General features: G+C 41.8%; 1 protein-coding gene across 1 annotated transcript in view; it reads right to left on the reverse strand.

Moving 5' to 3' along the window:
- Window positions 1-15,209, reverse strand: part of pole (polymerase (DNA directed), epsilon) — a 52,570-nt gene that overhangs the window by 20,581 nt on the left and 16,780 nt on the right. The window contains exons 14-35 of the mRNA XM_034169563.1: window positions 12,018-12,230; window positions 11,827-11,934; window positions 11,515-11,643; window positions 11,337-11,439; window positions 10,714-10,860; window positions 10,375-10,520; window positions 7,408-7,556; window positions 7,166-7,258; window positions 6,311-6,613; window positions 5,991-6,186; window positions 5,684-5,898; window positions 4,470-4,572; window positions 4,289-4,369; window positions 4,084-4,206; window positions 3,031-3,240; window positions 2,634-2,846; window positions 2,365-2,508; window positions 2,132-2,272; window positions 1,878-2,031; window positions 1,303-1,409; window positions 961-1,137; window positions 637-860 (exon numbers count right to left, since the gene is read on the reverse strand). Coding sequence (XP_034025454.1) covers window positions 637-860; window positions 961-1,137; window positions 1,303-1,409; window positions 1,878-2,031; window positions 2,132-2,272; window positions 2,365-2,508; window positions 2,634-2,846; window positions 3,031-3,240; window positions 4,084-4,206; window positions 4,289-4,369; window positions 4,470-4,572; window positions 5,684-5,898; window positions 5,991-6,186; window positions 6,311-6,613; window positions 7,166-7,258; window positions 7,408-7,556; window positions 10,375-10,520; window positions 10,714-10,860; window positions 11,337-11,439; window positions 11,515-11,643; window positions 11,827-11,934; window positions 12,018-12,230 — 3,479 coding nt within the window. The remainder of the gene's footprint in view (window positions 1-636; window positions 861-960; window positions 1,138-1,302; window positions 1,410-1,877; window positions 2,032-2,131; window positions 2,273-2,364; window positions 2,509-2,633; window positions 2,847-3,030; window positions 3,241-4,083; window positions 4,207-4,288; window positions 4,370-4,469; window positions 4,573-5,683; window positions 5,899-5,990; window positions 6,187-6,310; window positions 6,614-7,165; window positions 7,259-7,407; window positions 7,557-10,374; window positions 10,521-10,713; window positions 10,861-11,336; window positions 11,440-11,514; window positions 11,644-11,826; window positions 11,935-12,017; window positions 12,231-15,209) is intronic.

The following is a 15,209-nucleotide window of genomic DNA, read 5'->3' on the forward strand; positions in this document are numbered from 1 at the left end:
AAAGAAATTTCAACATTCTTCAAACCAAGCCACTTGAATCAATCAATTTCCCTCCAAGTAATTTCCCTCTAGTAAAATCACTACATTCTGATTAACACGCAAATACACACAACAAAAAACCCCTAAAATCTAATCAACTCTAGGGGTGGAAATCTTTTGGCACATCACTATTTGATTTGATTATGATTCATAGAGCTATGATTCAATGACAAAACAATTATCAATGCATCATCATGCAAAGCTCCTGATTAATATTCAAATACACACACCAAACACCTCTAAAATCTATCCAGCTCAGCCATTTCCCAGGGCATACCTTTGACATATCAAGTGTGTACTGTGTGCAATTAATGAGTTATGCAAGAAAGTAAAGTATTTAAACACACACAGAAACAAACACAAGCACAATGATAGAATATTCCACATAGTATGCACACAGTATCGGACATAAAATTCAGGATGTGATAATATATTATAGGTAACTAAAGGTATGAAGAATACATGTTAGCATTCTGGTCAGGCCCTGCAACTTCCACCAGTGAGGACAATAAAATAATGAGTGTTTACTCTGTCTGCCTACCTGATATATTCCGCGGGAATATAAAAATGACAAAGCTTGCAGTTTCTGTTTTGTACCTGGCCATGTCAAAAGCCTGCGACAGACAACTGTCCAGATTGAGGTAGTGGCGGATCATGCGTCTGGCACCATGGCGTTGCCAGTCCAACACATTGTAGCTGATCTCATCAACAACATGCACTGGAATCACCGGGAACTCTTCAAGCACGGGCACCCCAGCTGTCAATCGTCGTAGCTCCCAGTTTGATTGCACTGCAATAAGAGTAGGACCGCGGCGCTCCTCCTGCAGGAGAAGAAATATATAGCACATGGTAGGTAGATTATGGATAATTTAATAAGAAAGTGAAGTATTTAGCAAGGCACAATGGCATACAGAATTTTACCTTATAACTTAGTAATATGCGTTGCAGTGCACGATGGACTGCCTTCACATCATTTTCAGCTCGGACCTCAAAGGTGTGTTTCTCTGGAGGTAGGAGCTCTTCAGTCGTCTTCTCCAGTAAAGCAGTACGCTCAGCTGTGTAGAGGTTGCTCAGGTTTGGCATCTGGTTACTTCGGACCTTCAGCGATAAAATTAAAACAGATTTTGAGTGCCATTATCCACCAGAAGGGATGTATTATGAGATGAGTGAGGCAGTATCTTAAACAAATATATACATGAAAATTACCTCTAAGAATACTATTACTAAAATGTGATGGTAGTTTACAAAATGATGTCTCCTTACAGTATCCAGTACAAAGATGCTAGCCTTGCGCTGCGAGGGGATGAACAAGCCAAACAGTGCCTTATGACCATGGCTGTGATGGTAAAAGTACATGTGGCGAACACTCCCTGAGCAAGGAAACATGACATTTGTGGTTTGGTTATATAACAGTTCAAGAGCATTTCTGGTTTGGTTATATAACACAGTTCAAGAGCAGAAGACAGTTAAATCACAAATATTTGATAGGAAAGCCCACTGCCTCATCAAGAAGCTCCAGTTTAACAATTATAATTACCACTGCTATAAAAAGGAGGTAAACCTTTTGGCCTTATTTGTTTGTCGGTGTAATTATTTTCAGGCTAGAACACAAACATACTTTAATGAAAGTTGGTGTAGAGGAACACTTTCAACAAAGGAAGAGTTCATTTGAGTTTTAGTCAGATTTGCATCTATGACCTTTAAAAACAATAACAAAAATCTCTCTCCCATTGATTACTGTACTATCTATGGGTGAAACAATCAGTGCCTACTTTTAAAACTGGGTTCATGGGAGGATGTGGGGGGAGCACAATATGTATGTATTATGCAGGTCCTACCAGGTTCTAGGTAGCTGAACTGGGCCAGAGACCTCATCTCTAGATGTGCCAAGTCAAATGTGTCAGCATCCCTGCCAGCCATGTCCCTCACAACATGTTTGTTCACCATACATACACAACCAAGCTGCACCAGTGCACGGAACAGCAAAGGGACCTTCAAAAGAAAAATAATGATTTCATTTTTCACATTAAAAATTCGGGGGGGCAGGGAGATTAGTTGACAGACACACATTGACACTAGAGGTCTACAGTACCTGTGTTTCATAAACTCCTTCAATGTCTGGGGCAGAGAGGTCAGCATTGATCTCATTGATATGCTCCTGGTACATATCCTCTGGTACACAGTATTCATAAAGGTAGTACACCACATTGGAGCGAGGCAGCATACGGTTCACCTGACACATATCACTTATTAGCATTTATCACAGTAATAGTAGTACTATTTATTTTATCGTATTTTCTTAACATGCAGCAGCTCACTGTGTACCTTTTTGTATGTGGCTCCTTCCTCCAGTTTGGGGACTTTCTGGTTTACATAGAAAACACGAGGGATGTTGAGCTTCATGCAGTGGAGGTCATTTCCAATCACAGCCCACAACTTGAACAGACCAGGGTTGCAGGTTTCAGCAATCTTGGAGGCAGGAAACGTGACATTCATTAAGAATGATCGTTTCATAACTAAAGTATAGAATAGGCTTTGATTCTGTGTTATTTCTTCAACAGTTTGAAAGAGAAGGTGGTGGGACTCTGGTCCACCTGCACAATCTGCCAGGGCATGTCCAGGATGCTGCGTGCCGTTCTGCGCAGGAAGCTTCCGAGGCCCGTGATGGGGCCGTCTCTGATCACCCCGCCCCCTACTGGCTGTGCCTCGCCATCCAAGAGCCTTCTCCTCTTCCTTCTCTCCTTCCTCTGCCTCAACTGTAGCTCCCATTTTTTCTTATGATAGCGAAGCCAAACAAGACGCTCCTCCTGCATTCAGACAAAAACAATAATACCAATTCCCTGAAACGAACTATTAGCGAATTATAAGTTACATTAAAAGATGTATATCAAATTACAACCAGTATGACAAATCTCATTTGGAAATTGAATAGTAAGATTTAGCCATTTTTTCCTGAGTTGAAAGTCAAGTGTTATGTTGCTGTTTTTCTACCCGTGTTGTTCCAGTGGGTGGTGGTGGCCCCAAAATCTCTCTCCAGGACTGGGTGAGTTCAACATCCTGGGATTCCACCTGGCTATTCTCTCCTTGTGAAGTGCGCTTGCGCTTAGTGCTGATCAGGACGGCAGGTTGCAAAGGTTGGGGTGGCGTCCCAAAGTCCTCAATGTCAGCAGCTTGTCCTGCCACAGGAAGCTGATGGGCTACCTGAGACAGACAGGTATCGAATATATTCCAAAAAAAACCCAAAAAAACAATAATGTCCATCATATAATCAACAACACACTGAAAGCAGACATTCTGAAATTAATGTCACATATATTAATAAAATAAATCAGAGCAATAAAACAGACATTTAAAAAAAATTACAATATAGCACATGAGCTACATGAGCATTGTCTTCTTTATACTTTGCAGTTGTTTAATTGGAATCCCAGTGCAAACTATATATATATATATATATATATATATATATATATATATATATATATATATATATATATATATATATATATATATATATACACATCAATTATTAAGATCCTATGTCACTGTATTTTTTTGTGTATAATTTGTACATGTTCAATCAAGTCCCTCTATTTTGTCACATGACAATTTCCCAAGCACTACAATGGAAATAAGCGTTTATGCTTTATTGTGTTAAGAGCTTTGCTCTTTAGCATATTTTATCACCGTACATTATTTACATTACATTATACATAAAGCATTAAGGGCAACATGGTGGACAAGCGGTTAGTGCACTTGTGTCCACCCCTGCCCATTCTCCATGCAATGTGGAGTTGTGTCAGGAGCAAACTTGTGCCAAATCAACATGCAGAGCAGCAGGATCTGCTGTGGGGACTCAGGGAGAATCCAAAAGAACAGACGACACTTAAAGCAGCAACACACTGTAGTCTTAATATTTATATCCCTGTGTTAAGAGACGCAATCTGCGCCAAAGAAGCCAAATAAAAATAGTGGAGCAGAAAAAAAGCATGTAACTACAGGAGTTTATGTACATCCAAAAGTTGGAGAAAACTGTAAACCTACCTGCCTCTTGCCCTCACTGGTGAACAGCTCATTGATTTTCTTTTGCTTGTAGATATCATTTTTCTCCAAGAGCTTCTTGTGAAGCCAGTCAGGATGCCTCACTCTGGGCACAGGGTTTTTCACCTTATTAAGAACAGAAAAATGTACAGTCATCTTGAGCTAAACTCAGAAATGACAAAGACAAATGAAACAAACGGAGTTTTACTTGTTGAAGAGCGGCAGGAATTGTGATGATTTTCTGAATGGCACTACCCAGCCTCTCAATGTAATAGCTCCAGTCAAGGATCTAAAATAAATAAGAGGACACACAATCAGTATAGCAAAGGGAAACTTCCTCTCCTGCCTTTTTATCCACGGCATACTTTGAAAGATTCCCATAAACTTACAGAGCGGATGTCCAAGTCATGCAGGCTGGGCATCTTCAACCACTTACGAAGGAAATGCTTCTTCACACTGGACTCTGCTTGAAATATGGCCAGTGGAATGGCTCTGGCAGAGAGACAAACTCATTCAACACCATATTAAGGGCCTCTTCCAACAGTGCTTATTATCGACAAACATATCTCCAAGCTCAATGTGGTCCTGCTAACAGCAGGAAATATTCTCTATATGATCTCGAGCAGTTCGTTCTCAAGGGCAGGTAATGAAAATGCAATTTATGAAATGTTTTATTGCAATCAAAATTTCAAACATATTATTGTCTAACTAATTACTGACAAGACTATAGCTGTAGAACTGGAGTCAGTTTTATTACATTTGAAAAACAAATTTGTGAGGCACAAACACACAAATGACTGATAAAAGCTTCAGGTAATACAATTCAGGACATCAGCAAGACTGCTGACAATTCATGGTGAATTTGGAGGCTCTCACAAATGGTTAGCAAAATTATTCCACAGAACTGCTATGGGCTGTCTATCATGCAATCCTCAAGTTCACTGCAACACATCTGTCCAGGATCAACACGCTCAAACACTTCTGTTGTTACCACTAGGGGCTGCACAGACTAGTCGATCAGTCGACCACATTGATGTATATTGAAGCTTTTACTTGATGTCTTGTCACTAACAACAACACAACATTGTGAAACTCATGTTTGCAGAATTGAGAGCAGTAATTCTGGGAGACCGTCTCTAATTCAGGTATCTGTTAGGAATTGATTGGCTGTGCACCTGAATGAGCAAATCAGCTTGTGGCAGAGCAGGGAGAGATGGAAAATGTGCAGGTTCAGGTGTCCTCAAGAACCGCTGCCTTTGTGGAGATGTGTCAAAATCAGAAACTGATAAAGGTCATCTTACACAAATTATAGACATCTGTACCCTGTTCTGCCACTTACCTGTACTCCCGCTGAAAGGAAATGATTACAGCACAAAACAATATGTCAGTGCTTGACTTGTGGTTGTTGCCTTTTTTTGCACATGGTAAATCTTCCACCCTTCCAGTAACCTGTGCTGAAAAATAATCTATTATCTTATTAAGCAATTCCAATTGAGGGGTGCTTAACTGTGACTCTGTCCTTAAGGTGTGTGGATCTTCTGTGTGGCTGAGCCACTGACTGTCTGATAGCTGGAAATATTCCTTTTAGGAGTTGGTTTTTCACCTCTCTGTGACTGGAGAGCCTTCTGGTTTTCGAGAGATAACGTAGCGACAGCTTAGTCCGGCATCTTTCACCATTTGGTCTCCTAGGAACTCTGCCAGTCTCTTAGCTGTGCTGATCGAAGTGGATTTCTGCTCCCCATAGTCCTCCAGCTTTCTGGACATTGAACGATTCTCTGAAATCAGGTCAAATAGCTCAGCATCTGGCATGTTGGCAGCCTGGAAACACGGCGAAATTTAAATTTAAAACATTTTTGAACTCTGAATCGAGTCAATAAATGTTGTGTGTGAGGTACTTTGTGGTATTTCACCTTGCTGTACAGCACGTCCAGCCAGTAGTCAGCCACTTTAGCTACAGAGGCGTAGACTTCCTCTAGCGTGGTACCTTTGAGGAAAGCCTCAAAAACAGAGGACTGAAAAATTTTAATGAGCTGAAGCTCTCCTCTTCTCTTGACTTCAAATCCCTTCAGTTCAGCCAGAGAGCCATCCTCATTAAACACAGCATATCTAACACCAGGAGAGAAGTATTAAACAATTACAAACGTTATCCTTTTCAACATTCATGTATTACATGTCAGATGTGTAAGGGATCAATCCCAAAAATCAATTAAAGATTCAAATGCAGTCGCACCTTTTTTTCAGCTTCTTTCCCTCCTCTTTAGATGCGGGCAGGATCATAGCCAGGTATGGTCCATCCACCTCGAAGAAGATGCTGTTCTCTGACCTGATGTTGTAAGTGAGGGAAGCAGGGTCGACCAGCTCATGGTACTGATCATTAGTGAAGCCCTCCTTCACCAAGATGTTTAGCATGGCCCCTGGGTACGAGATGGTCACCTTCGGCTTCTTCTCATTGCTGGTCTTTATTACAAAGTTCTCAGGGAAAGTGTTGGGGAGGACACACCAGATACCATCAGTGTCCAACTCAAGGGGCCTCCTGTGTCACAGACAAGGGAAAATCCTGTGTAAATGTTTCAGTAACCTACAAAAATGTGGTCTTTGATTTTTTTTTTCTTTCAAAACATTAATTTTAAAAGTCTTTAAATAATGCACACAAATTTGTCTATGAAGGCCAGAATTCTGGGAAGAAGTAAGACCCTCTGCCTCCACTTCCTACAGCATTCACAGTGCTGACTATGACATCCAGCAATTTACTGAAGAGACCATGAATTTTCAGGATGCCACACGAAGCAGCCCAATCAGCCAAATCAAATGTTTTGGGAATATCAAGATAAGCCACAAAGAAACATTGCAGATATTCATGCTTGTGTTCAATGAGAACTTGTGGTCGACAGTTAATTTCTTAGGTGTGAGGCCAGATTGTTCAGCAAGCGGCTGGGAGGGATGTTATATTGCTTTCTGTGTCAAGCACCTTGTCTGGCACAGAAAGCAATGCAACATCCCTGTTGTTGTTGCAATCAAGGCAATCAATATTTGATGCTGTGAGGAAAACTTAAAGATGATTTAGGCATCACAATTTGACACTCACCCTATCTGTTCAATGAGCTCTCTGGCCTGAGTGATAATACTGGCTCCAGTGTAGCACACAATCCCAGCCATCTCCATGGAATACCATCGCGCCCTGATGGAGAAACAAAGACACAACAGATGACATCAAAGCTTCAGGACCTGCAGTGGAGAATGAACATTTTATGCGACAATGCAAGTATGAAAATGTAGCATAACTAATTTAAATAAAAAATGTGATTTTGTAATGGCACTGATTCTTACCCTTTCCTCATGACATAACCATAGAAAGAATTGAGAATACACTTGTGAGCCAGCTGAAGAGAATCATATAGGATCTCCATGTTTTTGCAGCGCTTCACCTCAGCAGCATCTCCACTGTCCTGGGCTGCTGATAGCTTCTTCTTCCACACCTTCAGTCATAATGAAAAACAAGGTTTTGATGCACCAGAAGAAGTCCAATTACATTTAAAAGATCAAAAACTCATAAGATTAATGGGAATTTTTTAAATATACGTATATTTTGCCTGTTTATCAAGTTTTTCCCCAAATTATATTCAAGTAAGGAAGGAGGCCTTTCTTGTCATTATACATACATATATATACACAACAAAATGTGTCCTCTGCATTTAACCCATCCTAATTACAGTTAGACACAATCCAACCACTAGGAGCAGAGTGAGCAGCCACAATCCGGTACTTCAACCAACTTCAACCTACAGGGGCACCCAGTAACTAGCTTCCATATGAAATGGAACAGACATTAAAGTTTTCATATATGTTATTCTTTTTGAGTTCCATGCTTTATTTCATGAAAAAAATAAAAAAAATGACAGTATATATTCTGACCAGTGGTGAGCACAGCTAACCAAAAAGTTATCTTCAATAACCGCTAATCCTCCAACTGAAAAGTTAACTTTTATAATGATAAACAGATATACTGATAAAACATTTAGCGGAAGCTACAGCTAATCACTAACGTTTAGTATTGACTCCGGTACACTGTCGGCTACTGACAAGCCAGTTTTGAGTTTAAGTACTGCCGATGTTTCTGAGTAGAACAAAAGGCGATCACAAACCCAACACAAACAATGAGTCAGAGCTCCTGTATTTGTGCGCCCTGTCCACTGCTGTAAGGAAGAATCATTTACATTCATACAGTGGTCCAGACATGAGGCAGACATCCTGAAAAGGAAAGCAGGTTGGTGTGACCTATGGTTTTGATTTAAAAAAAACTAACAAACTACTAACTAACAAACTAGTTCTGGATGGTATATTAACATTAGCTGTCATTTTTACAAAGTGAAAATAACACAAATATATTTTAGTTTTAAAGTAAGGCACTAATTTTGAATGTTTGAACATTAAAACTCACAGATGCCCAAAGGCATTATGGGTAATTGAGCCTCCTGATCACTGGTTGGTTGGTTGAAAAAAAAAAAAAATACACAAGTTACTGTAATGTGTGTGTTGTTTTTTTTTGTTTGTTTTTTTACAAATAAACCTCTATTCCTAAATATGTTTTTTTTTTTTTTTTTTACATTTGTAAAAAAAAACAAAAAAACAGAGGCATTTGCAAAACTGAAAATTCTGTTTAAGAGTGATACAGGAGCACACTGAATGGCTACCCTATGACAGTTGGATGCTATTTACACTCTCATCCAATAGATGACAGTGTTCTATGCATTTTGGGTCAAAATGCATTTCTTCCATGGTCTCTACCCCACACTTCCACAAAGGTACATGACAATTGATAAGTGAGCTGAGTAATGATGTAATAGTACACTGTGACTGAATGTCTTAGCAGCATCTACTTTTTTCCTCAACTCTCACTATTTAAAAGAAAGGGGAAAAACACCGGGAGGTCTGGGCGGCTTTGCTTGAGCTGCTGCCCCCGCAACCCGACTATGGATAAAGCGGAAGAAAATGGATGGATGAATGAATACCATGTAATATCATGGCATATGTTGTGGGCTGGGGTGTTTGGCTGGCTTTGTTTTTGTTTTCTGTTTCTCCTTCCAGGTGGCATGCGTTCAGGACTGAGTGGCTGACGTGTGGCTGAGTATTAGGACCTCACCCTGAACACCTGAGGCTTGTTATCACGTGCAGGTCATCAGGACTCACAGCTGTGGTGTATCTGTCTTGATCAGAGCTTGCTGCACTTAAACCTTGAATGCACAGTGTGTGATTGCCAGAGACTCGACCTTGTGAGCAGACGTGTGAGATCGACGTCAGGAGAACAATCTCACCATTATGGAAGCAGAGACCGCTCCAGGTTTGACGCCACAGTCTGTGAAGGAGGATTGGGTGAGGTCTCACACTCTTCAGCACACTTCCTGAGGTAATTTGGTTTTGGTGACTTTCATGAAGTAATGACAGTGGATTTGGTGTCCCTCACACCTTGTTATATTGAGCTGTTACGCTATGCTAATCGCCTAATCAGCTTCTGCTGCAGTGGAGATTTGAACTGAGTTGTTCCGTGCCTGCAGGGTGAGAAGCTGAGTTATATTAAAGGCAGGAAGTGTTTGCTGATTGTGTGCACCTTTGAGCTGTGTCTCTCTGTGTGGAGAGTGTTGGACTCGCCTCATGATTTCTTCCTTCGCAGACTCGGTTTGTCGCGGCCGCCTGGGGGGTGTCGGTGGGGTCCCTAGGTCCGAACTGCTGTGGCTCCGGACCGTTTGCACTGCTGAGAGCGCGCCGTGTTTCCACCTCACCAGACCGCGGACTTTTTGGGTTGTTTATCACTCCACTCACTATTATGTTTATTAAATTCTGTTACCTTTTGAACCGTGCTCTGCTTATTTTATGCTGGGTCCTGTCAAACGCTGGGTCGGTGCTCCGACCGCATCCGACACACAACAGCATAAGTGCAATAATATCTTGCTGGAATCTGTGCAGTTCATTGACTGCAAAATATTTTATTACTTGCTTTTACTGTTATTTATTGCATGTGTGAGTTGTTGAGGCAATCATTTTTAATAATTTCTATGTTTTACTTATGTATATACACCACTGAGTCGGGTTAGCACTTAAGTTTCATTGGACAATGTTCCAATGACAAAGCATTCTGATTCTGATGGCTATTTCATGGCAAAAATATAGCAAATGCATATAAAGAAACAAATAAATGAATTAAACAGATAAGAAAACAACTAAATAAAATTATCTCAGTAATGAACAACAAACCACCAGACACAGAAAATTTAAGCTCCTTAGTAGAGGTGATTATACCTTGTGCAGCCCTTTAAATTCATAACGCCGATCTCTGAAAGCTCTCACTGTGTCGACGTAGAAGGAGTTTTCTCTCTGACAGATGGTGGTGACTCGCTCCTCCAGACGAGTGACGTGTGTCTTCTTATAAGCTTTCTTGCAGTAGTCTGAGACAGAGGAAATATGTTAATATAGACAGTTAGAATTTGAACCTGCCTGACAAAGATCTAATAGGTGATTATATACCCATGTATATATATGTATACCCATGGGGTCCTTCCTGGACCCCACTTTAAAAGGCTTATGACAAAATATGAACTGACTGATGGTATTTCTCCTCCACCCCCACCAAGTACAAACCTGCTAATCGTTTCTTCTCATGCTTGGCCTGTTCCTCTCGGGTGAGTGTGTGGAAAGCTCGAGGTGGACCGTTGGGGAACAATGGTGAAAATTTCTCCGACTCCAGTTGCTGTTGGATGCGATGAAACTCGCTACGGCTGGCAGGCACTGCAGACAGAGCAAACAGCTGACTCCAACAGATGCTGTACACATTTCACAAGCGTTAACAACAGAATGCCTTCAGGGTATTTAAAACTACCTGAAGTTTTTCCAGAAGCTAACATAGTCGTTAGGGCCCCCACCCCTTATGAAAATGTGCTAAAACAACATCAGCCTGGACAAAAATCAAGGGCCCTGATTTCAGTCACTTCAAGATGAGCAATTTCTAGAAGTACCAGTTATTGCAGCTTTGTGTGTGTGTGTTTTTGTTAATACATTATGAGTGGGTGAATGGGGGTCCAGGGCCCAGATACAGCTCTCACCTTTAATTAGTCCAATCCTCCGCAAACTTGTTCAAGTGATCACATAAAATCTTTGGTGTTTTCTTACTGAGTTCACCATTATGTGTATGCGTGTATAAATTTTAGTGGCCTACTGCTTCAAAAAACTGACTCAACATCACCAAAATGACATATAGGACTTACTGATTTCTCCTCGCCAGTGCCACGTCATCCTCCTCTGACAGGTGGCTCCAGGTTTGTTAAAGTCACAAGCAGCACAAGTAGCCTCATCAACCATAGCAGATGGCTGTAAAAGTACAAAATCAAAAATATGATTTTTAGAAGCACTTATTTCATTGCTTGATGCACTGCATTTTCTTACCTGCAAGCGATTCGTAAGGATAATATTGGGATACATCGCACCAACATCCAGATGGTAGATTAGTGGGCATTCGATCCTGTTTGGAACCTCTTTTAGGGAAGTCAGCTTCTGCTTGATCTCATCACAAACCTGAAACAACAACAACAACACATGGAACTGGTCACCAAAACGCTCTCTGTAGTACTCTGTAGTTTGCAATTTTCAACCTTAGAATGCCGAGAAAGAATATAGCAACTTCTCAAAATACTACTGTAGTGATTCATCAAAAACACCAAAAAAAAAAAAAAACCCCTAAGCAAATAATTAACATACCTCGTTAAAATTAGTTACTTGGTCAAATGGGATTTTTTCCTCTTCTTCAATGGCATGGTGCATCGTTTTGTCAACTCTTTGCAGCAGGAAGTCAAATGCTGCTGGGTTCTGTCAGTAAATCAATCCTGGTTAACATACAAACAATATCAAAGCAGAGACGGAGGGGGACGCTGACATGAGATAAATCGTACCATTTTGAACCGGCAGGGGATGTCACTTCGGAATACACCGGACTCCAGGGCCTCCACGTGGCCACCCACATAAGTCTCAGAGTCCAAGACATGGCCGTCGTCTGTCAGTTTGTTGAAAATCTGCTCTTGTTTGTTGGGGAAGATGATGTTGGCATGGAAGGCCTGCACCATGAGCAAGGCCTCACACAAAGTGCCAGAACCTTTACGCAGCACCTGGTCACAAGGGCACACATAACCAAGTATCAAGCAAATTTATTCCTACAGTGCACGATTCACTATGTCACAAGCCAAACCCACATTCAGAATATTGCACTGGTCGAAAATCACTAAAGGCACCTTGACACATGCATGGATTTGATCCCCGCACTGCCACGCAAATCGTCATGCCAATGCATACCACTTTGTCCCATCCCGCTTTGTGTAAGTGTCAGCGGGCCTTTAGACACCGAGTGCAGCAAAAGTGTTGAACTTGTAGAAACAGTCACTAAAGCCTCAGTCACACCATGACTGATCAAGGAAATGTATGAGGAGCTGATATTATCAATTTGTTTGTTTTTGTCCTACAAAAGTCCTTTTTTGCAACCACAAAATGAGTTCCTTTCCCGTTGAGTCCGTCAAAAAGTTTTGAGCAAGTTCAAACCTTTGAGGGTAGCTAAGATGGAGAGCTTTCCCCTGCCTGTACATTTATTGTTTTGTCCTCTAATTTTACAATAGTCATGAGTTTAAAATCCTGCGGTTGTCCGGTGATTCATTCTAGGCTTCTGATTGGACCAAGTTGCAGGGTGTGAATTCTGCATAAGCTGAGAGAGGATCCAACGCAGCTGTGGTCAGACAGCACTGTGTGGTTTTTAGTCTTTTTTTATCTGCCGCTGTCTCGCTCTCTCTGAGGATGTGCTGCAGAGTTGTTTGATGTCCCCGCTGTGAAGATAGCGCACAAACAGTGATGAAATGTGGCATCATGCTTACAGACCACACCAAACTCCACTCAAATCCACCTTCCCCAGCACGTGTCTTTATACAGAGATACTCCTTCTGCAAAATGCAGCTCTCTGTGTTATCATGGAAATGTGACATAATTTGTAGATCTGGGTATAGATTAAAATTTCAAGAATCAATTTGATTCTGATTCTTAAGATTCAGAATTGATTATTTCGATTTGATTCAATTCGATAACGATTTGGGTTAGTGTTATTAAAACCATTTTTGAGCTGTTACCTAATTGTCTATTTATGCAACATATTAATACTCATATTATATTGACATTTGACAGCAAATTAAAGAAGTATTGGTAGTTAATAATGATGGCTATAAGACTGATGGCACAGACCAATGCCCCCCCCCCAGAGTGAGAGAGTACCATTTTTATTTTACAAACAGGCTGAATGGCAGCCAAAAGAGGGCGCCAGAGGTACCTGGTTCATTGGCCCTGACACAGGTACATTTCTACAGGCTTCCATGTTTTGTCCTGATGCCTCGTTTCTGTTGGTTTTAAAGTAAGGCTGTAACAAAGATAAAAAAAAAAAACCTATGGCTTTAGTCACAAAATGTGGCCTCAAAATGCAGGCAACAGTGTTTCAAGTTTAAAGATTTTCCCAGGGCAAACAATCCCGGTTTCCCCTACATACAGCACTGGGTGCACAGCAGGCACCAGCAGAACCTCTCCCACAGTGACACAGTCTGAGTGGATGTTCAGTCAGTCTTTTCCCAAAGCCATGCAGCAAGTTCTGGTGTAAAAGACTGACTGAAAAGTCAGTCGAGAACAGAGAACCTCGTGCAACGTCTAACAGAAAATGCACCTTATGAAGAGCGAACGAAAAAAAAACCCCGACTGTGTGAATTAAACAGCAGATGATTCTTTTTTTCTTGCCCGCAACAGACAAGAGTCCCGGTCATCATGACTGACATCTTTAAATAGCTTTGACAGAGGTTGATGACTAAATTGCCGGCCTACTTCTACATCAGAACCAGCGGGTCCACAATCAATGTAGAGAAATGATCATTTTCACACCCTCGGAAACAGTGGAACGTACCAACTGCAGTGTCATTTCTTCAGCAATGCTGGCCTGAAGTGCATATATACAAGGTCTGTTAGAAAAGTATCTGACCTTTTTATTTTTTGCAAAAACCATATGGATTTGAATCACGTGAGATTGCGTCAGCCAAGCTTGAACCTTCATGCGCATGCGTGAGTTTTTTCACGCCTGTCGGTTGCGTCATTCGCCTGTGAGCACGCTTTGTGTAAGCAGTGGTCCACCCCTCTCGTCGGATTTTTATTGCGAATAAATGTCTGAACGATTTGGAGCTTTGCTGCATCAAATTTTTCCAGAAACTGTGAGAGACCTCCAGGTGGACACCATTCGGAAAATTCAGATGGCTTTCAGGGACGATTTTGTGGGGATTACACAGATTAAGGAGTGTTACAGCCAGTTTAAAGACCGCCCACAGCGTCTGAGAGCGCGGCGCACTCCGAGCGCCGATCGACAGGCTGAAACCCCGCTGAAACAACCAGATCATTTCCAACGTGAAGGCTTTGTTGATCCGGGATGTCGTCTGACTTCCACAAAAATGGCAAGACGTGGACATCAGCACTTTTTCGGCACATTCCACTGTTACAGGAGTTTTTGTCATGGAAAGAGAACCAAAGGGATGCGCCACGGAGCCGCTCATGGCGCGGGACAAAACCACCTCCGTGTTGGTCTCACAGGACGGCTTTCAGACGGCTTTCGGTGGCTTTTCAGTCATGTACTATCCGAGAAATTGTGCATGAGCTGGACATGTCACAACATGCCCTGTGAGGCTTCATCACGGCGTTGCTTTGCGCCATGCGGCTCCACCGTGACGCGCGGAATTCCTCCGCTCCTCTTTCCATGACAAAAACTCCTGTAACAGTGAAATGTGCCGTTCATTTCCAAACTGGACGCTGTGTTGATCCGGGATGTCGTCTGAATTCCACAGGAATTGCAGAAGACGTGGACATCTGCAATTTTTCGGCACATTGAGACAGACGTGCGGAGGAAATCCACGCGTCGCGGTGGAGCCGCATTGGCGCAAAGCAACGCTGTGATGAAGCCTCACAGGACATGTTTTGGCATGTCCAGCTCATGCACAATTTCTCGGATAGTCACACGACTGAAAAGCCACCAAAAACTGTCTGAAAGCCGTCCTGTGAGACCAACACGGAGGTGCTTTTGT

Source organism: Thalassophryne amazonica, chromosome 5 (assembly GCF_902500255.1).
Source record: "Thalassophryne amazonica chromosome 5, fThaAma1.1, whole genome shotgun sequence".
Classification (NCBI taxonomy): Eukaryota; Metazoa; Chordata; class Actinopteri; order Batrachoidiformes; family Batrachoididae; genus Thalassophryne; species Thalassophryne amazonica.